Source organism: Macaca nemestrina, chromosome 10, assembly GCF_043159975.1.
Source record: "Macaca nemestrina isolate mMacNem1 chromosome 10, mMacNem.hap1, whole genome shotgun sequence".
Taxonomy (NCBI): Eukaryota; Metazoa; Chordata; class Mammalia; order Primates; family Cercopithecidae; genus Macaca; species Macaca nemestrina.
The window spans coordinates 143321832-143347619 of record NC_092134.1 but is presented as its reverse complement, the minus strand read 5'-3'; the positions used below and the strand labels follow the sequence as shown (position 1 = coordinate 143347619).

The 25788-nt window shown below is 54.3% G+C and overlaps 1 protein-coding gene across 4 annotated transcripts; it reads right to left on the bottom strand.

The window, feature by feature from the left end:
- Positions 1 to 2822: 2822 nt before the first annotated feature.
- Positions 2823 to 22143, bottom strand: LOC105463797 (WASH complex subunit 1). Of its 4 annotated transcripts, none has more exons than XM_011711102.3 (11): positions 22030 to 22143; positions 16969 to 17122; positions 7164 to 7275; positions 6632 to 6778; positions 6318 to 6454; positions 5936 to 6071; positions 5557 to 5758; positions 5304 to 5468; positions 4255 to 4413; positions 3435 to 3503; positions 2823 to 3294 (listed from the first exon to the last, which is right to left on the bottom strand). In XM_011711102.3, exons 2-11 carry the CDS (start codon positions 17115 to 17117, stop codon positions 3161 to 3163), a joined length of 1410 nt encoding a protein of 469 aa, XP_011709404.2. In that variant the 5' UTR covers positions 17118 to 17122; positions 22030 to 22143; the 3' UTR covers positions 2823 to 3160. The 4 variants fall into 4 exon arrangements, with proteins under 4 accessions (XP_011709404.2, XP_011709403.2, XP_011709402.2 ...); XM_011711101.3 differs by lacking the exon at positions 22030 to 22143 and adding an exon at positions 21749 to 21807; XM_011711100.3 differs by lacking the exon at positions 22030 to 22143 and adding an exon at positions 21749 to 21765 and having other exon boundaries at positions 16969 to 17239.
- Between the last annotated feature and the right edge of the window lie 3645 nt (positions 22144 to 25788).

Below are 25788 nucleotides of genomic sequence, written 5' to 3'. Positions count from 1 at the left end.
AGCCCATTTTATCAGTTTTTATTTCTATAAATTATTATTTTGGTGCCATCTCTAAGAACTGGGTGTTGAATATTTCCATGTTTTTCCTTACTCACTAGTCTTCTTTCTACGTGAGAGGAAAAGGAGTTGCCTCTGCTACTCCTCGCATCCTGTTCCTGAGAAGAAAACACTGAACCCCCAGAAGCTGCGTGCTGTGCTGACCTGGCTGCCACTCTCCCCACACTCCCTGGTGTGAGGAGGCTTGGTGCTCCCTCCCACCACCTCCAGCCACACCTTTCCTTTCTTCAAAAACCTACAACGCTGTTCTCACTCTGAAGTTGTTTCAAGAAGCTTCTAAAACAGTGTCTCAAACTTCTGTGAATTCTTCCCACAGTCATAAAGACATTTCACAAGAAGACCCCCTACTCACATCTTTACCCACAGTCATAAAGATGTTTCACAGGGAGACCCTCTAGATACTCACATCTTTATCAATTTAGCAAATGTTTCGCAGCACAGCACTTACCTTTGTGACATGTGATGCACACTGATAGTTTGTATTGTGCTACACTGCGCTATTCTTCTAAAAGCCAGTCATAGCTGACCAAATGGATGTCACCACTTTCTAACACATCTAGGTCTGCAACTAAAATACTCCAAATATTCCAGCAAGGACCAAAAATCTCGGGCCTAGATTTGCCAACAGTGCCCTCTTCTGGGCAGCTTTATTATAAGCAGTGTCTTGAAACACTTGTGTGATTGTCAATATATGTATGTGTGCACTGAGTCTCACCAGAAAATGTATCTATGTCTGCTGGTTACCGTCTAAAATGTTTAAGAAACCATGTTTAGAAGTTTTCCTAGTCAGGAAAGGCCAAATAAAAAGGGTATCGTGTGTGTGAGTAATGGGGGCTCTCATATCACTAAGGAGATGACAGAGGCCGTGCAGATGTTTTTCTCTGTGATCTCCTCTCCTCCTACAAATCATGCCCAGAGGAGGGATCTCAGGGGTCTCCCCCTGCCTCTCCAGACCCTTCCCCATACCCAGGTCAGCCTGGGCAGAGGGCAGCAGAGCTCACATCTGTGTGGAGAGCAGCCGTGCACTTTACCCAAGTGGTGAAGGCCTAGGGGGCACCACCTGGGAGGCACCATGAAGCGGGTAAGGACACCTGCCCCAGCCTCTTGTGCCCTAGGTGTTGGGATGAGACAGGGCCTGGGGAGAGATGCACCATCAGTCCTGTTGTCTCCTGGGGCCCCAAGTCAGAAAGGGTCAGCTCAGGTGGGCCCATTGGTGTCCACTAGGTGGTACTGCTGTCCTGTCTCACTGCTGTGCCTTTGAGGCACGGGATTGCACTTCTCCCAGAGAAAGCTTTCTGTGGTATCAAACTCTCAGTGAGGTGCCTCAGTGCCACTCTCCTCCTGCACGTCATCCCCTGCACTCCGCAGCTCAGAGCCCCAGCCCGGGGCCCCCAAGAAAGGCGCTGGTGGAGAACCTACGCATGAAGGCTGCCAACCGGTCCATAGGCAGGCCTGGCTGCCTCCGGCTGGGTGGACAGACGGGGGTTGGAGAAGGGGAGAAGAGGAAAGAGGGGCTGCCTGCCCTGTCTCCCACCTGAGGCTGAGGAAGGGGAGGAAGATGACATGGAAATGTGCTGTTGGGGAGGCAGCTGTGACTCAAAGCCTGAGCCTCCGTTCCCACAAAGGCAGGACCATCAGGCACCGAAGGGATTCTGCCAGCATAGTGTTCCTGGACCAGTGACACACCCGGCCCCGTCCTGGCCAAGCTGCCAGCCTGGATCTGAGCCCTCGTGCAGGTCAATGCCACCTTTGGTTCGGCCATTGCTGCTGTGTGGAAGTTCAGTCCTGCCTTTTCCTTTCCCGAGAGCCTCCACCACCCCGAGATGGCATTTCTCACTGCCTTCTGTCTGCCCAGTTTCACCAGGAGAAGTCGGCCTCTTCCTGACAGGCAACTGCACCACTGCCTGGTGCTGCGCCGCCTTCGCTCTGCCCACTGGAGACAGTGTCTGTCATGGGCCTGGTCTGCAGGGATCGCGCTACAAAGGTGAAACCCAGGAGTGTGTGGAGTCCAGAGTGCTGCCAGGACCCAGACACAAGCATTAGTGCCCACTGGAGAAAGCAAGTGGACCCCGAAGAAATGGTAGGTCTGGGCCATCCTTGAGGTCTTCCCAGGGCAGCTCCCCTCTGTGGAATCGAATCTATCTTCCATCCCACATGGCTGAGGGCCAGGCTTCTCACTGGGCCTCTGCAGGAGGCTGCCTTTTCTGTCCTGCCCACCTTCTTAGAGGCGAGATGGAGCAGACGCATCTGCTTCTGCCATTTCTATGATAACTACAGTTAGCTGCCCTGGACTATTCACCCTCCAGTCTCAATTTAGAAAGATCCGCATGGCCACAGGGCTCCCGCCCGGGGTGCTTGTCACTTTCCCCACCTTCTTCCTGAGTCACTCCTGCAGCCCTGCTCCCTAACCTGCCCCACAGCCCTGCCTGGATTTGTATCTCCCTGGCTTGGTGCCAGTTCCTCCAAGTCGATGGCACCTCCCTCCCTCTCAACTACTTGAGCCAACTCCAAGACACCTTCTACTCCAACACCAGCAATGGTGCCAAGGGCCATTAGGCTCTCAGCATGACTATTTTTAGAGACCCCGTGTCTGTCACTGAAAGCTTTTTTCTGTGGGAGACTATTCCTCCCACCTGCAACAGCTGCCCCTGCTGACTGCACCTCTCTCCTCCCTCTGACCCCAGAGAAATGGGTCAGCTGGGATCTTCTGCCCCCATTGCCTAGGGACCAACAGGGGCAGGAGGAAAGTCACTGACCCCCAGACGTCTGCGTCCTGGGCCCTTTATTAAAAGCGCGCTGTTGGTTTCTGCTCAGTTCCTTATTGATCTGTGTGCTGCTTTCTCTGGAAGCCTCCTTAGAGAAGAACACACTGGTGCAGGCTGGGTGGAGCCGCCCCCCGTGGAGCACAGGAGGACAGAAGCCCCCGCCCCAGCCGTGTGGCCTCAGGCCAGCCTTCCGCTCCTTGCAGGTGGTCTCCGCACAGTGCTGGTTCCATCACCACCCGCTCCCAGGGAAGCAGGTCTCAGCGGGTTGTCCTGGCTGTATCCATGTCAGAGCAACAGCCCAAGTCTAGGTCTGGGGGAGGAAGGTGTCATGGAGCCCCCTAGGATTCCCAGTCGTCCTCGTCCTCCTCTGCCTGTGGCTGCTGCGGTGGTGGCAGAGGAGGGATGGAGTCTGACACGCGGGCAAAGGCTCCTCCGGGCCCCTCACCAGCCCCGGGTCCTTTCCCAGAGATGCCTGGAGGGAAAAGGCTGAGTGAGGGTGGTTGGTGGGAAACCCTGGTTCCCCCATCCCCCAGAGACTTAAATACAGGAAGAAAAAGGCAGGAGAGTATTACAATGGGCCGGCCCAGGGTGGGCAGCGGCCCTGCCTCCTACCCTTGCGCCTCATGACCAGCTTGTTGAAGAGATCCGACATCAGGTCCCCACCTTGGCTCGTGGCTCTCACTGCAACGGGAAAGCCATAGACTAGGGTGAAGAGTTCAGTCACAGGCGACCCGTGGCTCCCTGTCCCCACTCGTGACACTCCCCAGCCCTCCAAGGCCACCGTGCTTCCCAGTTAGCTTGGAGCCTCAGTCTATCCCTGACCCAGCACCAGGCACTGATGAGAGAGTGGTTATGTCTGAGAAGCACTCTCCCAGCCACCTCAGGGACAGGACCAGGGTGTGCAGCACTGACGGATGGGGAAACTGGCCCAGAGAGGTGAGGCAGCTTGCCTGGGGTCACAGAGCAAGGCAAAAGCAGCGCTGGGTACAAGCTCAAAACCACAGTGCCCAGGGCGCTGCTGCCGTACACACAGGCATCGCACCACACCAGTGTCTGGGTTCGCAGCAGGCATCATCAGTAGCCTCAAGAGGCCTCAGGTCCAGTCTCTAAAAACATCTCAGGAGGCTGCAGGGGCTGACCATTGCCTCGGACCACTCAGCAGTCGAAGAAGATTCTCCTTGTCACAGTTTGAGCTGGGTGCGCTTACAGAGGAGAGCTCCACTATGGCTCCCAAACCAGGAAGGAGCCATGGCCCCGGCGGGAGGGCTGAGGACCTCTGTTGGCGGGCCAGGGCTTCCAGCCTGTGCCCTAGGGGAAGCAGGGGCTGGGGCTGGCAGGGGGTGGGCAGGAAACAGCCAGTGGACTCAAGGCTGGAGGAGAGGAGGCCATCTTGCCCAAGGCCCTCCGACCACAGGCTCCAGGGCCCGCTCACCTTGCTCCTGCTCCTTCTGCTTCTTCTTCTCCAGCTTTCGCTCCTTCACGCTGCGCAGTTTGGCCTTGCCGATGCCCCCGGCTTGGCGGATGGACTCCAGCAGAGTGGCCCGGCCACCAGAGGGGTCGACCACTTCCTTGGGAGCTCCCTGGACTGGAGCTGGGAGGTGGGGAACGGGGCAAGGAGAAAAGGCTGCTCAGGCAGGCCTGGGGAAGCTTATTGTGCCAAGAGCCTGCTGGGAGGAAGGCACCTCCCCTCAAACGAGGAGCCCGTGTTGGGGAGGCTGGACCTTTGGAGACTGTGTAGCCCCGTGTTGGGGAGGCTGGACCTTTGGAGACTGTGTAGCCCCGTGTTGGGGAGGCTGGACCTTTGGAGACTGTGTAGCCCGTGTTGGGGAGGCTGGACCTTTGGAGACTGTGTAGCCCGTGTTGGGGAGGCTGGACCTTTGGAGACTGTGTAGGGCCGTGTTGGGGAGGCTGGACCTTTGGAGACTGTGTAGCCCCGTGTTGGGGAGGCTGGACCTTTGGAGACTGTGTAGCCCCGTGTGGGGGAGGCTGGACCTTTGGAGACTGTGTAGGGCCTGAGCACAGGCATCCTGTGTGAGACACTCCCTGCTCCCTCTCCAGCCCCCACCCTGCAGAGCTGGACAGTCTCAGCGGCACACATGAGCCAGCAGAGGGGCTTTGTGCCACTTCTGGATGCTAGGGATAGACTGGGAGATAGAACAGTAAAGCTGAAATGTTGTAATTTCAGTGACACTGAAAAATGTGTTGCTGTAGTTTGTTATTAGACCCCTTCTTTCCATTGGTTTAATTAGGAATGGGGAACCCAGAGCCTCACTTGTTCAGGCTCCCTGCGCACTAGAGGTGAGAATTCCAGAGCTCTACAGCTTGAAAACTACTATTTTATGGACCAAGTAGAACAAGATATTTGAAATGGGAACTATTCAAAAATTCGAGGATTTCTGACCACTGAACAAACCCGCAGAAAATCCACCTGAGTGCACAGAGCACACCAGAAATGAGGTGCCCTCAAAGAGCTGCTCCCACCTGAAGGAGACGTGCTGCTGCTGTTGTCCTGCCTGGCGCCTTGGCCTACAGGGGCCGCGGTTGAGGGTGGGAGTGGGGGTGCACTGGCCAGCACCTCAGGAGCTGGGGGAGGTGGTGGGGGCGGTGGAGGTGGTGGGGGTGCTGTTAGTACCCCATCTTGTAGGTCTGAAACACAAAGTGTGGGGTGTCTAGGGAAGAAGGTATGTGAGCAGGGAGGTCCCTAGCCCAGCCCTCATCCCAGAGCCCAGCTCACCTGTCTTGAGAGGCTCAGCTACCTCAGTGTGGAAGGTGGGCAGTTCTGGAATGGTGCCAGGGGCAGAGGGGGCAATGCCGGGGCCCAGGTCGGCACTGTACATGAGGTCGTTGGCAATGCCGGGCAGGTCAGGCAGGTAGGATGGCACATCAATCTCAGGCACCTGGCCCAGGTCTGGCACATAGAAGTAGTTCTCTGGGACCTGCAAGATTAGGTAGGGACATGTGAGTGGTGACAGGGACCTGCACGGGCAGCCAACAAGACCTTGTGTGCACCCCCCATGGGTGGAATAAGGGGCTCAACAGCCTTGCCTGGAGAGGAGCCCTGGCAGGGCCCCTGGCCACTGCACCTGTCCCCACCCCTGCCCCGCCCCTCCCACCTGCTGTTCCAGCTGCTCTCTCTTGCTGATGGACAAGGGGGCATCAAACAGCTTCTCCTCTGTCTCTGCCCCCAGCATCACATGGGTCTTTGTTACAGCACCAGCCAGGGGGTCCAGGAAGACATACTTCTTGTACCTACAGGGGTGACATGGGGGTCAGGCAAGCTGACACCTGCTGTCCTGAGCCCATGTTCCTGACCTACCTCTCCACATCATCAGGGGCACAGTGTGCACTGTGGGGTCCCAGGCCTCCCAAGCCAAGCCACCCCAGTCACCCCTGGCTCCTGGCCTATGTGCTGTACCTGTGTCTGATGCCCTGGGTCCCCACTAAGCCAGGCTGGGCCTCCCGCCCACACCCCTCGGCCCTGCCTTCTGGCCATACAGGTTCTCGGTGGTGTTGAAGAGCAGCAAGGAGCTGACAGAGCTGATGTTGCTGGGAAGACCCCCAAGTCCCTCTTCGGCGTCGTCCTCAGGCTCCAGCTTGGCGCTCACACACACAGGAAAGTACTTCAGCTTCTCCTGGGAGGGCCAGGATGGCCAAGGGATGGTGAATATTTACTGCTGGGCCTAATCAGCTGCCACCCCATCCCAGTCAGCCTCCTCCGGGGGACAGAACCCTACAGTGGCCCCGGCTCCTCCCCAGTATCCAGTCCTCCTGGTGTGACCCGGGCTATGTTATGTGTGTGGCCAGCAGACCTGCAGGGCCCGCTCGTCCAGGGGGCGGTGCTTGCTCTGGATCCTGTGGCGGGGGCGTCTCTGCGGGCCAGGGTCCTGGGCGCCTGTGAAGATGGAGCCATATTCCTGCAGGCGCTCTGGAGCAGGGTACTTGGCACTGGAGAATACCTGTGGACACAGGGACAAGTCTGAGGGGCCCCAAGAGGCTCAGGGGGCTAGGATTGCCTGGCAGGAGAGGGTGGGGTTGGGGGCTAGGATTGCCTGGCAGGAGAGGGTGGGGTTGGGGGCTAGGATTGCCTGGCAGGAGAGGGTGGGGTTGGGGGCTAGGATTGCCTGGCAGGAGAGGGTGGGGTTGGGGGCTAGGATTGCCTGGCAGGAGAGGGTGGGGTTGGGGGCTAGGATTGCCTGGCAGGAGAGGGCGGGGTTGGGAGCCTGGGCAGGAGGAAAGTCCAAGGTACAGGTGGACAGCGAGGCAGAGACTGGGCAGCCTCAGAGGTACGGGGAAATGGAGGGACTGCCCAGTAGCCTTAGGACACAGGGGCATGGGGGCTACCTTGATGGCCTTCTTGCTGCCCTTGATCTTCTCAATCTTGGCCTGAGCCAAGGAGACCTTCTCTCCAATGGCCTGCACCTGGCTCCGGCTCTGCTCTACTCGCTGGGAGATCCTGCCACGGAGAAGATCACAGAGGCTGGGGCTGCTCCCCACCCCCGGCACACCTCCTGCTCCTAACAGCAGGCCTGCCAGGCCAGGCCTTCAGGCAAGGGCTCCTAAGTCACGGTCACCTGCTTGCCAGGGCCCATCTTGGTACCATCCATGTGGCCTCTACAAGGATAATCTGACCTGCAGGGTCGAGGAGCTGACGGTACTGAGTTCCCCGCACTCTCAGCAGGGACAGACCCTATGCTGGCACCTGTACGTGCTATCTGAAGGACAGCCTCCAGGGCACACAGAGGATGGTATTTACACATGCACACATGGCTACTGATGGGGCAAGCATTTCACAACCCCTCATGATCACGTGAAGCAGACAAAGTGGCCTCTGCAGAGGGGGAATCGAGACCGGAGGCTGGACTGGCAAGGCTGGACCTAAATCCAGACAGGGAACTGCCCCTGCACAGTGAACGGCTCACTGAGCAAACCCTGAGTCCTGACCACGGCCCACGGGCTCTGTGTGGTGTAGCTCCTCACCCGCTCCCATCCTCCCTGGTGCGGGTGGGCCCAGTGATACCAGCTGCCCTGCTGTCCCCCAGATGTACCAAGTGCATTCCTGTGTGCTTGCATCTCATGGAGCACCATTTCCCCAGACATCCCTGTGGCTGGCTCCCGGTGCCCGAGCCCCGGATGCCTGATGCTTTGAGGCACACAACCCCACTCATGCTTTTCCATGTTCTTTGGCCACAGCAAGGCCACTCTCACTGCAAAGTTAACTCTGATGTGTATGTAACACAACATCCTCCTCCCAGTTGCCCCTGTAGCTCCGCTACCTCCAAAAACCCAGCCCTTGCCCACAAGGGCCACACTCCACATTCAGAGCAGCCTCAGCATCCACCTGGCACGCACGAGCCTGTGTGATGCACAGGAATGAGAAGGCAGAGGCGCAACTGGGGTTCATGAGGAAAGGTAGGAGGAGGATGTGGGGTGGTAGAGGGGTTGCAGACTCTGGGCTAGGGAATGCTGGGATTTCTCTAAAGGTTGGAATGAATGGCCTAGAATTGGACCCTAAAAGCCAAAGCCACCTCCACCAACTTTAGAAGGCCTTGGCCCCCAGAGAGCCAATTTCACAATCCAGGAGTCCCTGTGCCCTAATGAGTCTGCCCTGATTACTCCTGGCTCCTCGTGTGCAGGGCGCTCAGGCATGGCAGGGCTGGGAGTACCAGCAAGCACCCAAGCAGCTTAAGTGTTCCATGACAGACTGGTATGAAGGTGGCCACAACTCAGAAAGAAAAAAGAAGAGCACCATCTCCTTCCAGTGAGAAAGTGGGGCCCCACCCAGCGTGTGCTCCATCTTTTCTGGCTGGGGAGAGGCCTTCATCTGCTGTTAAGGGTCCTCCAGCACAAGCTGTTTTAATTTACCCTAGTTCCCAAGGCAGCCTCGTTCTGCCCCTGGGTGTTGACGCGACCTTCAGAAGTTGCATAAGCTCTGCACTCGAGATCCACAGGGGCAGTGGGAGGGAACTGAGACTGGGGAGGGACAAAGGCTGCTCTGTCCTGGTGCTCCCACAGAGGAGAGAAGGGCTGATCACTCAAAGGTGCAAACACCAAGCCCAACAATGAGCCCTGAAAAAATTTCTGCAATGGATTATTAAACAGAGAATCTGTAAGCACTTAGAAAAGGCAGCGGTGAGTCCCAGGGGCCAGCACGGCTCGAAATGCACAGCGTTTCTCTCTGTAACACGGTTATGAGCCTGCTGTGCCCGGGAAAAACTTGCAGCACAGTGCATCTTGAGTCAGCACGGATTTTGACGGCTTCTAACAAAATCTTGAAGACAAGATAGAGCTATGGGGGTTGGAGGAGAGAACATACAGGAAAAATCAGAGCCAAATGAACCATGGCCCCAAAGGGCACAGTTGAACAATGGACTGATTCCAGCCTTGCACGGAGGGACCTGGCAGAGTCCATCCAGTTCATTCAACACCCGGTTAGAAAACTGGGGCCAGCACATAGGGGAAGGGTACACTGGTCTGCATGATCGAATCAAGGCTCAGATAATTTTTAAAGGCCAGAGGGTAGACTGCAATCACCAAGACGAAATTTACAAGGAACAAATGTGAAGCCCAACATCTAGGTTTTAAAAAGTGCATAAATATAGAAGGTGGAGGGAACTTGGTTTAGACACAGTTCAGGTGAAGAAAGACCTGGAAGCTTCTGTTAACTATAAGCTCAGTAGGAGCTAAAAGCATGTTAATTAGCATAAAAAGGCAATGCGATCTTAGGGCACACAGCTCCCCGTCCCTCTTACGCCCTTCATCCTTCTTTGAATCAGCAGGGACCATGCACTCTCTTAGAGGCACCACAGAAAACAGAGTCCTGGAATCATGAACGAATCCATGCCAGGCACCAGTCTCGGCCAGTCACATCTCTTTAAACTGAATCCACACTGTAAGAGGACTCTGAACTTGCCTGCAGCCTGCAAAGTCTGTCTCATTCACTGCTATGTCTCCAGCACCCGGGACGGGGCCTGATGTGTCACAGCCGCTGGCTGAACAGAAAGTGACAAATGAGCAAACATCTCCGGGAGGGTGATGAGGATGGTGATGAGTGAGAAACTCCCGACATATGAAGATAACTGAAGGATGTTCTGACTAAAGATCAGAAGACTTTGAGAATATGATCATTCCCTTCGAATATCAAAAATATCAGAAGGGCTGTCAGGTGGAGAAGTGAGTACACTGACATCAGGAATTGTGGGCAGAGTTGCAAGGAAACAGATCTCTGTTCTGTTAAAAAAAATTCTAATAAACAACTGCATCACTTTGCAGAGCAATTAGGTTGCAGCTCGCAAGCGCCTTCCGGGGTGCCCCAAGGGCGAATCCTGGATAAGGTGGAGGTGGAGACATGATCCTGGGGCTCTCTCCTTAGCCAAGAGTCCATGAGACTAAGGAACTTGTGCTTGTTGACAAGGCCCCCAATAGTCTATTCTCATGGTCACAGGCTATAGTGCCGAGGACGATGCAGACTCAGGATCAGAGAGCTTGCAGCGTATCTGCTATCCCCATGGACTAGCCGGATGGTCTGGAAGGCTGTGTCGGGAAGGCCTGTAGGCCTCACTGGGGCCAGGCCATGGAACAATGTCCACCCTGCGGGTGGGGGGGATGGTGCCATGAGAGCCATTTGTTTGTCATTCCTGGTCCAGACACCTTTGGCTCGGTGGCCTACTTCAAGGCAGGTCAGTTTACAAGCTCAGTGCTGAAGCCATACCTACGGCTCCCCCAGCACTACAGAGGAAGCTGCCTCTATGGCTATCAGGGATGGAAGTGGCTCACCCAGCCTGTTCTGCGCGTGGTCTCACTAAGGGTCCGTCTTCCTCTAGCTGCCCTGGAGGGGCCATCTCCAAGCATCCCTTGCTTTCCTTCTCCCCCCCTCCACCCCTGCTTTCCTTCTCCCCCCTCCACCCCTGCTTTCCTTCTCCCCCCCTCCACCCCTGCTTTCCTTCTCCCCCCTCCACCCCTGCTTTCCTTCTCCCCCCTCCACCCCTGCTTTCCTTCTCCCCCCTCCACCCCTGCTTTCCTTCTCCCCCCTCCACCCCTGCTTTCCTTCTCCCCCCTCCACCCCTGCTTTCCTTCTCCCCCCTCCACCCCTGTTTTCCTTCTCCCCCCTCCACCCCTGCTTTCCTTCTCCCCTCCTCCACCCCTGCTTTCCTTCTCCCCTCCTCCACCCCTGCTTTCCTTCTCCCCCCTCCACCCCCGCTTTCCTTCTCCCCCCTCCACCCCCGCTTTCCTTCTCCCCCCTCCACCCCCGCTTTCCTTCTCCCCCCTCCACCCCCGCTTTCCTTCTCCCCTGCTCCACCCCCGCTTTCCTTCTCCCCTGCTCCACCCCCGCTTTCCTTCTCCCCTGCTCCACCCCCGCTTTCCTTCTACCCCCTCCACCCCCGCTTTCCTTCTACCCCCTCCACCCCCGCTTTCCTTCTCCCCCCTCCACCCCCGCTTTCCTTCTCCCCCCTCCACCCCTGCTTTCCTTCTCCCCCCTCCACCCCTGCTTTCCTTCTCCCCCCTCCACCCCTGCTTTCCTTCTCCCCCCTCCACCCCTGCTTTCCTTCTCCCCTGCTCCACCCCTGCTTTCCTTCTCCCCTGCTCCACCCCTGCTTTCCTTCTCCCCGCTCCACCCCTGCTTTCCTTCTCCCCCCTCCACCCCTGCTTTCCTTCTCCCCCCTCCACCCCTGCTTTCCTTCTCCCCCCACCCCTGCTTTCCTTCTCCCCCCTCCACCCCTGCTTTCCTTCTCCCCCCCACCCCGCTTTCCTTCTCCCCCCACCCCTGCTTTCCTTCTCCCCCCTCCACCCCTGCTTTCCTTTCCCCCCCCACCCCTGCTTTCCTTCTCCCCGCTCCACCCCTGCTTTCCTTCTCCCCCCTCCACCCCTGCTTTCCTTCTCCCCCTCCACCCCTGCTTTCCTTCTCCCCCTCCACCCCTGCTTTCCTTCTCCCCCCACCCCTGCTTTCCTTCTCCCCCCCACCCCTGCTTTCCTTCTCCCCCCTCCACCCCTGCTTTCCTTCTCCCCCTCCACCCCTGCTTTCCTTCTCCCCCTCCACCCCTGCTTTCCTTCTCCCCCTCCACCCCTGCTTTCCTTCTCCCCCTCCACCCCTGCTTTCCTTCTCCCCCCTCCACCCGTGACTGCTCAATAACTTGAGTGCATCTCGTTTGTCAAGCACAGTGCTGGGGCCGCGGGAGTCAAAGACGAACCAGACGACACACATCCACATTCAAAGGGACTCAGGGCTCCTGGGGAAGTGAGAAATGAATATCAACAACCACCACATCCCACAGGCCTGGGTTTCACATCTGTTTAGCAGCAGTATGACCCTGGGGAAGTCACTAACTGGTCTTTGCCTCAGCTTCTTCCACTGAAAAACAGGAATGGTCCCTTCTACATCACGGGATTACTGTGAAAGTAAGAAGGAGCTGATCATGGCCCATCACCATCAGCACACCAGTCCCCCTAGAGGCTGCTGGGGAGGAAGAAGCAGGGAGCACCCACTCCTGACCCAGATTCACTGCTTCTCCTCCCCTGCCTCTGTCACTACCCCAGGGAAATGGACCCTGAACCTGGGCTCCTGCCTTCGCCTTTATCTTCTCCACTCTGGGATAATTAAGAATGACTTGGTAATTATGCAGCGATCTAGTGCAGTGTGTAACATTGGGGGCCACCAGGTGCCAATCAGTAGAGAGAATGGGGGAGAAGGAAGGATGGAGGAAGTGAGGACAAGGGGAAAGGGGAAAGGAGGAAGAGGAGAAGAAAGGAAGAGGTGGGGAAAAGGAAAAAGAAAGAGATGGAGGAAAGGACCAAGAGCTTTGCAGAGAAAATCACCCTTCCCAGGGGGAAGGTGCTGGGCAGTGGCACTGCCTCTTGGGGGAAGAGGTTGGGCAGAGGCTGATGGGCAATGGCAGATGACAGCATCCAAACTTCCACACATAGTCTGTTCCTTCCTCTTCCCCGTGCCATCCCAACTCCCTCCTGCCTTGTCTTCTACATCATGGGAAGCAGGTGACATATCTGGACTGCTATTTTGGGGGCCTGGTTTCTGGTGAAGCAGGTGAAGAGGTGACAGATGGAGGGGCAGAAAGAGGGGGCAGGGAGGGTCTGGAGGACACAGCTGAAGAGCGCCTGGGAGGTGCTTGTCATCCCCTCCAGTCTCTGCACACTCCCGGCTGCAGCAGAGCAGGAGGAGAGAGCACAGCCTGGAATGCTAATTTGCCAGGAGCTCACCTGCCTGCGCCACTGGGCACTGACACCAGTGAGTCCAGAGGCCGGGCTGTGCTGGGGCCTGAGATGGGGTGGTGGGGAGAGAGTCTATCCTCCATCCCTGTCTCTTCTATGCAGGAGGTTTCTAAGCAGGAGGAGCATGTTTAAGGGGAGAGATTCAAAGCTGGTCACATCCCCACCAAAAAAAGTCCACGAAAAATGAAAAGCTCACATGCTTGTCCAGTGCCACAGGAGGGGCAAGTGGAGGAGGACGTGTCAGTGCTCCCCACTCCATCGCCAGTCATCACTGACTCTCCCTTTCCTTCCTCCTCGTTCCCCATCTGTCACCATTTCCTGTCGTCGTTTCTTCTGAATGTCTCACCCTGCCCTCCCTGTTTGCAAGTCCCCTGTCTGCAGCCTTATCCCTGTCACATCCTGACTACGACAACAGCTTCTGGGTGTCCCTGGCATCCACCCTCTCTCCCTTCTTGTCCCTTCCATGGCGGATGCCTGATGAACCTTCCCCAAAGTCTTCGGTCCCATCCCTGCCCTGCTCAAAATCCAAGCACAGCTCCCTGACACTCCTGAATCAAACCTGAAGTCCCGTCCTGAGCACTCCGTGGGCCCTAACCCACTCATCCCAACTCTTCACTCACTGCCTTGCCCCACACCCTGCCAGGGAGCCTCCCATGGCACCGTGGGGACACAAAGGAACCAAGGCAAAGCTCCCTCAGCACCATTCAAAGAGGCCTGGCCCACAGGCTCATGGGAAGTCAGCCTCTCATGCCCTGAGAGCTGAGTGCAACGGAGCTGCAGCGCTGTCTGTGCTTCCCATGCAGAAGCACCCCCCTCCCAGCACTGTGCAGGCCGGCCTTCCCCGCAGACCACCATACACCACATTCCAAGTCACACTGAGGCTTCTTGCCAAGCCTGCGGCCCCTATTTCTAGACCCCACCAGGGCAACCTGCACAGCCACCTCCCTACCCCCTGCCCCGTCCTCCAGGAGCCTGCCCTATGTGGAGAGGCACATGGTTTTCCTCTCCAGCAACTAGTTCCTTTTTACTCAAGCAATGGCCCCATTTCCCTTGGGGAATCCATCTCTCTCACAGGCTTGGTCCCAGAGCTTCAGGTGGGGCTGCCCAGAGCTCCTCAGTCTGAGCCAAGTGGCGTGTCATAGTCCCCTGGCCCCAACAATGGATGCTGGGACAGACATGAGGACCAAGCCAGGAGGGATGGGTGAGCGTGCCTTCTGGAGGAAGTGGGGACACGGGAGAACATTCTTTCCCGCTGGACTGGCCCTGTGTCCTGTCACCTTTCCACCACGAACGCACGGCCTGTCTGGGAATGCAGCCAGACCCAAAGCAGCAAACTGACATGGAAGGAAAGCAAAACCCGGCCCTGATAACATCATTTTAGCCTTTACTCCAAAGGCTGCTCTACTGATTGGTTACTTTTTGCTTAGCTTGGTTTGGGGAGTTCTGACAGGTGTGCCACCAATTCTTACTGATTTCTCTCCACTCTAGACTCTGAGAAGCCCACGAGGTTCATGCTAGCAATTAACAATCAATCTCGCCCTATGTGTTCCCATTCCAGCCTCTAGGACACAGTGTCAGCCACATAACAGCCTCTAGGACACAGTGTCAGCCACATAACTGGTGTCTCCTAAGGTCCAGCATGAAGTGGAGCACATGGTGGAGAGACAGATGCAGTGACCTGGAAGCCAGTAGTGAGGGAGCCAGGACTCAGACCCAAGGCTCCTGAGAAGCATCCGCCCCTCCCTGGGCCGTGCCAGCAGCTTGGAGAACCCACACTCAATGAACGCAGCACTCCACTACCCAGGAAATGCCCTCCTGCCCTCTCCTCATCCCACCCCCGGGCAGGGGACATACAACTGTCTACAAGGTGCCAAACACCAGGACAGGTCAGGAAAGACGCCAAAATCCAGGGCTGCCCTCAGAGAAGGGCAACCATGCAGCCCCCGTCTTGGCGAGGAAACAGTTTCCGAGGGATGGTTTTGGCCTGCATTCTAAGTGCTGGACATGGGGTGGCCATAATCCGGAGCTGATGGCTCTTAAAGACCTGCATCCTCTTCCCTAGGCGTCCCTTGGGCACATTTAGTACAACAATAAGCACAAAAGGTGCATCCGGCACTTTCTGTTACTATTGGTGGCAGGTTAAGGCAGTGTACGGGTCAAGATTATCAACAGGCAAGAGCCAGCATTTCCAGGTGCCAGGCACTGTTCCATTCCTTTGCATGTTTTCATTAATTTAATCTTTACAATAATTCTACCAGGAAGCTACCATTATTACCACAACTTCACAAATGAGAACACTGAGGCTTAGAGGGGTTGAGTTGCCCAGCGTTACAGGGGAAGCAAACAGGGCAGCCGGATCTGAGCCAAGGCATCAGCTCCGAGGTAACCCCTCAGCCACTTCAGTGCATGGCCCCTGGTTACAGGGACATTCTTGACAAGCTGGTGAGTCAGTGCAGTGGGGACTTTCAGGAAGAGGTGGGTTCCCAGCTGGTGACAGAAGAGGAGGCCGCACAGTGAAGGAGCAGGGGCTCCAGGTCTGGCGACAACCAGGGAAGGGGCAAAGCAGGGGTGACGTGGACCACGAAAGGGACCTGAGTCAGGCAGTCACATACTTCCCACTGGGGTCTACCATGTGAGGCACGGTGTGGGATCCTGGGAAGGAGACCAAGCCTCATTTCAGGCTGCTTATGGCCAAAGACAGGACCTGTGTATAAAACAAACCCTGGGACCTTTGCCAAGAAAGAGCAAACACCATTCACTCACTCATGTTAGATAAACACTGAGTGAAGTCACTGGAGCCCAACGACTGTGCCAGGTCAGCGCTGCCAATACAAGAAGCCGCACCGCTCCAGCTCGGCTCCCTCAATGGCCACTCCATGCTCCAGCCATGCTGGCTTCCTTTTAGGTCCTTCACCTCAAAGCTGTAGTTCATGTGCTTCTTTCTGGCATGTTCTTCCTGACCTACCCACTCAACCCTCAGACTTTACCATAAATGTCATTTCCTCACATCCGCCTTCCCTGACCCAAGACCAAGCCAGGCCTCCCATGATGAGCCTTGCAGCACCCCATCTCCCCCTAACAGACGCGGTAATAACCCACAGAACCCAAGCCAGGCCTCCCATGATGAACCTCGCAGCACCCCATCTCCCCCTAACAGACGCGGTAATAACCCACAGAACCCAAGCCAGGCCTCCCATGATGAATCTCGCAGCACCCCATCTCCACCTAACAGATGTGGTAATAACCCACAGAACCCGGGGTCATGATCTATGGCTTTGAATCCTGGCTCTGTCACTTAGCCAGGTCTCTCATCCTTTCTGTGCCTCAGTTTCCTCATCTATAAAATGGAGATGACAGCAGTGCCTGCTCATAAAGTGTGAGTTAAATGCACTCAAATCAATGGTGGTGCATGGTTTATGCTATATGAATATTAGTGATTACAAAATATTATCAATAGACCTTGTCACAATTATCATTAAAGAACTAATCATGCATTGGTTATTTAGGTCTTTCTCTCCTGCCAGAATGTGCGCTCCAGTTGGAGAGGTGTTGCCTTATCCATGGCTGGATATACAGAGATTCCCACAATGCCGTGCACACAAGCACTATTGGGTAAATATTTGCTGGCTGCAAGAAAAAGTGAAGGAATAGGCCCTCCAATGGGAGGAAGAGCATAAGCTGTGAGGACAGAGCCACCGCAGGAAACCAGGAGGCTAAGTGGGGCGGAAGGGAGTGAGCTCTCAGACTCCCAGGAGCAAAACCTTCCAAGTTGGGCTCTCACTTAGGCCCCTCCCACATAGGGAAGCCAGATGGGTTCCCCAGGACCAGGATTCCCCAGGGGGGCTGCTCCCAGAGGGTGCGTTGCTGGGACTGCCCAGGATGGGAACGGCCCTCTGATCAGGTGGGGGTGGATGGCAGCACCCACCGGCTGAAGATGTCTCCGGAGACCTTCTGCAGGTGCTGCAGGGCATCCGCCATCTGCTGGACGGCCTCCTCTCGCCGCAGGTCGGGCTGGATGAGGGGCACGGCATAGGTCTGACCTGCCAGGGAGTGCTGCGTCCTCACAGGAGTCATGGTGCCTGTGGACGGGAGCCGGAGCATCAGAGCCGCCCACGTCCACCCGCACTCACCCACCACAGGGCGAGGTGGTGTTGAGACAACACAGCCCTCATCGCAGCCATGCACATAGCTTCAGCCTGCACAGATAGGGGAGGAGAGGACACAGCATTTGGTGGGAGGCCAGGAGCACATAGATGGGATTCTGCTGATGCCTGTTGAGTGAATGAGGGAGGGAAAGGGCAGGATCGGGGACTAGGGAATTTGTAGGGTCAATGGAGGAGTTCAGAGAAGGTGCAACATTTCTGACCCCCCACAAGGTGCTTGGTGCCTGCCAGGCACCCTTTCCATACATTGTCTCAGTTCAGCTCCCCACCTTGGATAAATAAGAAAGAAACCTTGGTTGCAGAGGAAAAAAGAGGCTAGAAACAGAGGAGCAGAAATGGGGTAGTGGGGGAGATTGCCTGAACAACTGTCAAATGGTACCCAGTTCTGGAAAAGCACAAAAAATGTGCACACACGGGTTCTTCCCACTTTAACCCCTGAGGAATTTGAGGGCTGCTCCTGAAACAGACTGGGCAGTGGCTAGTGACTCTCTAGGTATAAGAGTGTCCAGCCCTCCTCACCCAGGCTAGAGCTTAGCTTTTAAAAGAGGAAAGAGGTGCATGTGGGGGTGGAGGACAGGAAGGAAAAACACTTCTGGAATTGCAAAGTGAGGGCAGAGTCTATTTATATTGGGTTTAATTAACTCCTCTCCCTGGTGCCACTAAAGCAGCAATCACACTGCAGACGGTACTGATTTGATTGGCAAGAGATGTGCCAGGCAGCATATTAAGGGACCAGGCCCCTATAAATAGGACTAATCACAGCCCCTCGCTGGAAAATGGTAAGGAAGACATTAATCAGCCCTGGCACTGTGCCCTAGACCTGCTCTCCTAGGCACTACAGTGGGGCCCTTGGTTGCGATACAAGTAGGTAGGGATGGATGAGTGTGGCATGAAGGGCCTAGGTTTCATTTGGGTTTAAAATGCTGTGACCTTGAGTAAGCTGCAGTCTCTGAATCTGATCCTTTCCATTTGCCATTCTCCAGACTGAGAACTAGCACGGCTGAGATGTGGTTATTCCCAATAATAATTTGCATATTTCACACAATGTACCACACCAACATCTTCACCCAGCTGGAGCCTACTCCTTTGCTCCCCCTGCTGGCTTCCCCAGCCCTTCCTCCTGCCCTCCTCAGGCCAGTACTTTTCATGATCTGAGATGACCATCCTGCTCTTCAGCTTTTCTCCAGCAGTGAGTTCCTCCTTTGCATACAGGCTTTCCAGATCTGTACTTGCCTTGAAAACTCATCAGGGCCCAGGAGTTACTCCTCACCTCCCACTTATTTTTCCTCCAATCAAATAACTAAAGCATGGTCAGCTGATACCCAGCCAACTGAAAAGCCTAACCCTCTGAGACCACAACACCTCTATGAAGAATGTTCCTCCCTCCCCTTCTTTGTATTTTTTTTTTTTTTTTTTTGAGACGGAGTCTCGCTCTGTCGCCCAGGCTGGAGTGCAGTGGCGCTATCTCGGCTCACTGCAAGCTCCGCCTCCCGGGTTTACGCCATTCTCCTGCCTCAGCCTCCCGAGTAGCTGGGACTACAGGCGCCCGCCACCTCGCCCGGCTAATTTTTTTGTATTTTTAGTAGAGACGGGGTTTCATTGTGTTAGCCAGGATGGTCTCGATCTCCTGACCTCGTGATCCGCCCGTCTCGGCCTCCCAAAGTGCTGGGATTACAGGCTTGAGCCACCGCGCCCGGCCCCTTCTTTGTATTTATACTGATGCAAGTTTGCTGGCCGTCCTAACTTATTTCTGTGCCTCTGTTCTCCCATAGGTAAGATCAGAAAGGGAATAAAGATGCAAGATATTTCCTGTACACATCTTCAGATGAATTCCTTGTTAGTGTATGCGTGTTTGCTCACACACATGCATGAGAGAAGAGTACATACACAACCTCCTCAAAAGGAAAGCAGCAAGCCCATTCAAGAATAGGACCGAATATACCTGATGAGTGGTTTACCTTCTGTTTGCAAACATCTACTGATCATCTATTCGGTGCAGGCCATGATCACAACAAAGATAAATAACACACTACACTAGCCAGGGAGATAGTCTCAAAAACAACTAAACTCAAATTAAATTCACTCTAATTCAGCCATGAGTACAAAGCTAAGGAGTGACAAATCCCTTTTGGAGTCAGGGGAGTCAGGAAAACGCTCTTGGCAGAATGTGTGCCTCTCGGTCAGGTGCGGTGGCTCACGCCTGTAACCCCAGCACTTTGGGAGGCTAAGGCAGGCAGATCACCTGAGGTTGGGAGTTCCAGACCAGTCTGAGCAACATGGTGAAACTCCATCTCTACTAAAAATACAAAAGTAGCCGGGCGTGGTGGTGCATGCCTGTAATCCCAGCTACTCGGGAGGCTGAGGAAGGAGAATCACTTTAACTGGGGAGGTGGAGGTTGCAGTGAGCCGAGATCGCACCACTGCACTCCAGCCTAGGCAACAAGAGTGAACCAGGTCCAGGAAGAAGGTGCAAAGATAGCATTCCAGGTAAAAGAAACAGCTCGAACAAAAAGTGTGTAGGGGAACAGCAAGTGGTCTTGAGTGCTGAGGGTACAATCACCCTCGGGGAAGTACTAGAAGAAAGAATGATAAACAGAGGCCACTTTGTTAAAAACACTCAAAATTACAGCTAGGAGTTTGAACTTGTGGCAGGAATGAAATGCTTAGACCTGTGCTGTCCAACATGGTAGCCACCAGGCACATGCAGCCACTGAGCACTTGAAATGTGGCTAGTCCAAATTGAGATGTGCTGTAAGTGTAAAACATGCACCAAATTTCAAAGACTAGAAAAAAAGAATGTAAAATCTCTTATTTTACATTGATTACATGCTAAAATAACCGTATTTGGGATATACTGGATTTAAAAATATATTACTCATTTCATCTGTTTCCTTTTACTTTTAGAAATCACATATGTGACTTAAATATTTTTCTTTTTCTGTCCTCTCACTCGTGTCCTGATTCCAAAGAAATGAGTCTCTGCTCTTTTTGGGCAGGAGATATCCTAGAATGGACTCTGACCTAAGCATCAAAATTAATGATCATAACGTTATTATTTTATGGCCCCTTCTTCCTGTATCTGGTAGCTTTTAAATGATGATCATGTAGATAACTTTTATTGTCCCTCATTCAGCAGACGGTATTTTCTTATGCTGCAATATGACTGCTAATAATACCTACATATGTTAGAACCATTCTGACTCCTCAAGAATCTCATTTAACTCTTAATATCAGTGAATTTATCATCATCCCCAATTTCAGATAAGGAAATGGGGTTAAAAAGACCAAATAACACTTTTTTCAACACCAAAACACTAGCTTGAGATAAAGCCCAGACTTGGATCTGTTGTCTGAATTCCAAGCTTTTTGTTATTTATTTTTTGTTCTTATGCATTAATAATGCAAATCTTAGTTCGAAAACTTTGTTAGTACTACCAACTGTAAGTCACCTTACCTTGATACTTTGTCTTTATAAATCTAAATTAGATCTGTTTTTGATAGAGGGAAGAACAAGGGAATCTAACACTAACCAGCCCCTAGTGTGTGGTCAACACTTTCCTTACTTTAGTATACATCACCCCAACTGTTTGTCTTCACCACACACTTGATTTTGTTGGGGCAAAAAGAAAAATTTTATCAAAAGTCGTCTTCTATCAGGGAGTCTAATAATGAGAAACCCTGGCTCCTCAGTTCCACAGTGGGTAATTGCAATTCATTCTAGGTCTGCGATATTTCCTGCCTATCCATCTTGTTAACAACTCTTCAATGCGTTCCATGAATGCGTATTCTATAATAACGGTGTTTTTCTTGCATCTATGCCATGTTCATCAAGTTTTTTTCAAATTCTTTTTAAGCGACAAAACTTGTACATGTGTATCGCACAGTATTTCTAGTGGACAGCACTGCTTTACAGAACGTAGTGTAAACTGCGCACTCCCAGGAAAATGCAGACACCGCACGCCTCTTTGGGACCACGGCTTATAATTTCCGAGTGCTCGGAGCCCTTCCTGCAGACCGTTCTCCCACACCCCGCTCCAGGGTCTCTCCCCGAGTTACAGGCCTCGCTGTAGGCCCCGGGAACCCAAAGCGGTGTCAGAGAAGTGGGGTCCCCTAGGAGGGCGCAGGCGCTCCGGGCGGGCGGCAGCTGCGGAAAAGCCGCGCGAGGCTTCCCAGAATCCGGCCCGGGCGGGAAGGCGCAGGAGTGGGGAGGCGGAACCGCGACCCCGCAGAGCCCGGGTCCCTGCGCCCCACAGGCCTCGGCTTCCCTGCTAGGGCCGGGCAAGGCCGGGTGCAGGGCGCGGCTCCAGGGAGGAGGCTCCGGGGCAAGCCCCAGACGCCTCCCGGGCGGTCGGGGCCCAGCGGCGGCGTCAGCAGTGGAGCCGAGCACCGTGCCGCGGCCGCGGGACACAAGCTTGGCGCAGGCTTCTCGGCCAGGAAGGGTCCTGGTCCTCCCCCCCGCCTCCCTCCAGCCCCTCCCGGTCCCCGACTTCGCCCCGCCATCCCCCACGACCCCACTTCCCGCCGCCCCCGACGCCTCCTCACCTACGCGCCACCCTCCCGGAAGCTCCCGCCGCCGCTTCCGCTTCGCCGGAGCCGCTGGGTCCTAGCCCCGCCGGCCGCAGCCCGCCCGCGCCCCCGGGTCCTAACGCCGCCGTTCACCCTGCGCTGCGCCCTCCCCAAGCGCGGCTCCCGGACCCCGTCGACCCGGAGCGCTGGCCTAGCGGGCCGAGTCGTGGGCCTGAGCACGGAGCTCACGCGCACTCCGAGCTCCCGACGTGCACACGGCTCCATCTGTTGTCTTACGAGCGCCAGGCCGCCCTTACCCGTGCTTTCTGCTCTGCAGACCCTCTTCCTAGGCCTCCGTCCTTTGTCCCCTCGCTGCCTTCCCTTCAAGCTCGGGGTCAAGCTGTCCGCCAGCCTCGGCTCCTCCGGGCATCCCTCGGCCTGGGTGCGCCCCGGGGCAGGACCCCCAGCCCAGGCCCAGGGCCCGCGCCTGCCCTCCAGCCTACACCTTGACCTTCTTTCCTGCGTCTCTCAGCATACCTCACCTTGTCTTTACCTCTGTGGGCAGCTCCCTTGTGATCTGCTTGGTTCCCACCCCCCTTTAAGAATTAACTAGAGAAGCCAGACGCAGAAGTACAGATATCGTATGAGTCCACTTTTGTGAGGTGCCTAGAATAGTCAAAATTCATAGAGACAGAGCAGTGGTTGCCAAGAATGGGGAAGCAAGGCGGAGCCGGGCAGCTTGTGTTCAATGGGTCGAGTTTCAGGCTGGGGTGATGGAAGAGTGGTGGAAATGAATGGTGGTGATGGCGGCACAACAGTGTGAATCTACTTAATCCCACCGAACTGCATGCTTAAAAATGGTTTAGACGGTGAATTTTAGGTTATGTATGTTTTACCAGTTTTTAAAAAGCTAGTGAAAAGCTGGTAAAAAGAAAGAAAAGAGGCTTTTTTAAAACAGTTAAGTATGTAAAAAGAACATCAGTCCAAAGTCCAGCAGTCTTCCCTCCTGGAATCCGTTGGCTTGACTCCGGCATTTTTGGCCCTTGCCTTTTAGGGTGGCCAGATTAAAACAGGATGCCCAGTTAGTTTGAATTTTAGATAAACAACGAAGAATTTCTTAGCATAAATATGTCCCAAGCTTAGTTTGGGACATACTTATGCTAAAAAGTATTATTGGTGGTTTATCTGAGATTCAAAATTAAGCATTTTATATTTTATTTGCTACGTCTGGCCACCCTCTTCTCTTCCTAATACTCTCTCCCTCTCCCAGTTTTGTCCGCCTTCCCTGCCCCCTCTTCTGGGGGAGTTGGATCGAATTGTAACAGAACATGCCACTGTCTCACTGGCTGCAGCGTGTGGTCCCCTCACCAGAGGTAAGGAAGAGATGGATCTCCACTCCTGTTGTAGACAGAATGTTTATGTCTTCCCCCAAATTCTTATGTTGAAACCCTAACCCGTAATGTGACGGTATGTGGAGATGGGCCTTTGGTAGGTAATTAGCGTTAGATGAGGTCGTCGGGTAGGGCCCTCATTATAGATCTGGTAAGAAAAGAGAGCATTGTCTCTCTGTCTCACTCTCTCCCTCTCGCTCTCTCTCTGATTTCTCTCTCCTCTCTCTCTTTCTCTCCTCTGTCTTTTCCCACCAAGTGAGGATGCAAAGAGAAGGTGGCTTTCTGCAAACCAGGAAGAGAGCCCTCACCAGGAACCCGTCCAACTGCCACCTTGAACTTGGACTTCCAAGCCTCCAGAACTGTGAGGGATAAATGTATGATTTTAAAGTCAACAGTGTGTGGTATTTTGTTTTGACTAATGCAACCTGAAAACATTTTCCCGTCACTCCACCTGAGCAATATCTGAGTGGCTTAAGGTACTGAGGACACAACAAAGGAGAAATGTCCCATGCACAAGGTGCACCCATGCCCGGGTAAAGCAGCCTGGCACAGAGGGAAGCACACAGGCTCAGGGCTCTGCCATTCATTCTGTGTGTGACCCTGGGCAAGCCATGAATGGAGCTTCAGTCGCCCCATTTGTAATGGGATTTAATTGTGCTTGCCCTGCCTCCTTTTGAGGGCTGCAGAGAAAGGACGTCAAAGTATTCTGTCATCTGGCTGGGCACGGTGGCTCACGCCTGTAATCCCAGCACTTTGGTAGGCTGACGCAGGAGGATTGCTTGAGCCCAGGAGTTTGAGATCAGCCTGGGCAATATTGTAAGATTCCATCTCTACAAAAATAAAATAGCCAGGCATGGTGTCACGCACTTGTAGTCCCAGCTACATGGGAGGCTGAGGTGGGAGGATCACTTGAGCTTGGGAGGTCAAGGCTGCAGTGAGCTATGATTGTGCCACTGTGCTCCAGGCTGGGCGACACAGAGACACCCTGTCTCCGAAAAAACAAAAAAAAGTACTTTGTAAGGTTTATTTCAACACACACAAAAAAGTGTATATGCTCCATGATGCCTGTGAATATACACACACCACATCATATACCAAGCCTGGCTGTGTCTTCTCACAAATGCGCTGCTAGGCACCACCCCCAGTTCCAGAACCACACCAGCCAGTTCACCCTCCAGATGGTTCACCCTCAACTTCATAAAAGTTCTTTACCTAATCTACTGACAGACTCATCCCAGACCTAATTTTAAAGATTTCCTAGGAGCTGAATTGCAAAGACTTTTACCCTCAGCCCCTCGAGCTGCATTGGGAATCCTTTACCTCAGCCTGGACAAAGAGCTGCAGGTCGTTCTCATGTGTGGACACAGAAGCCCTGCCTGCCTTTGCTGGTCAGCTGGGCCGAGTGGGGCTAGGGAATTAAGGCTGCAGGGTTGGTCCCACGCAGTCTTGCTGAGGCTTGCCAGCATCCGCCAGCTTCCTGGATTTCCCAGGATCCATGAGCATGGACTTTAGGAATTCCTGGTGGAGGAGTGAAGAAAATGCAGCAGGGTGTCCTAAGCCCTGATCTACAGGAAGAAAACTGGAAATAAGACGGACGACTTAGTTTAAGATGTTCCCTACTCAGCCTCTAGCTTTTTTTTTTTTTTTTTTTTTTTGAGACGGAGTCTCGCTCTGTCCCCCTGGCTGGAGTGCAGTGGCTGGATCTCGGCTCACTGCAAGCTCCGCCTCCCGGGTTCCCGCCATTCTCCTGCCTCAGCCTCCCGAGTAGCTGGGACCACAGGCGCCACCACCGCGCCCGGCTAGTTTTTTGTATTTTTAGTAGAGACGGGGTTTCACTGGGTTATCCAGGAGGGTCTCGATCTCCTGACCTTGTGATCCGCCCGCCTCGGCCTCCCAAAGTGCTGGGATTAGAGGCGTGAGCCACCGCGCCCGGCCCAGCCTCTAGCTTTTGTACTACAGTTCCGGGAGCGCACTCCCCTCTCCTGAAAACCACGTGCCTCTCCAGCATTAAATTTCACCAAGATGTTTGCTTGTGGAAAGGCTTCCAAGGATGCCTGGAGAGAGGAGGATGGAAATGTCCCGCTCTCTAAACAGACAGATGCAGCCAGACAGAAAATAGTTTATCTTGCTGAGGTTTCTAACATCCTTGAAAGAGGCCTGGGTCTAGAAATCTACCCAGAGCGCTCTCTGTTGTGCAGGCAAAGATAAGGACCTTCCCTGTGGGGGTTCCAGAGCCATTTTTAATAAACGCCCATGGGTGACTGTTCAGAGTGAGTTCACACCATCCTGACCTGCCCTGAGTTAGACCTTGCAGGGTCTTCCTCCTCTGCAAAGCCTCTGCAGCCCAGGAACCTCCCTTTATCTGAAATGAACAGCATTTGAAGCTTCACCAGACAGACCAGACAGCTTCGCCCTCGTGCTGTGCTCTTTGGGTTGTTCTCTGAGAGGCAGTAGAGCCTCAGGTTACTGGGAAGGGAAGGGCTTTGGGACTAGACTGCGCCTGCTGGAGTCCTCATTCTGCTGCATGGCCATGTGATCTCAGGCATGTTACCTGTGCCTCAGTTTTCACTCTCTCAATATATGGTAACTGAATCTGTCTTTGTAGTGAGGATTCAGTGAGTTAACATATTTGAAGTGCTTAAAAATGATGCCTGTGTCCACAGATTAATGAATGAATACACAAAT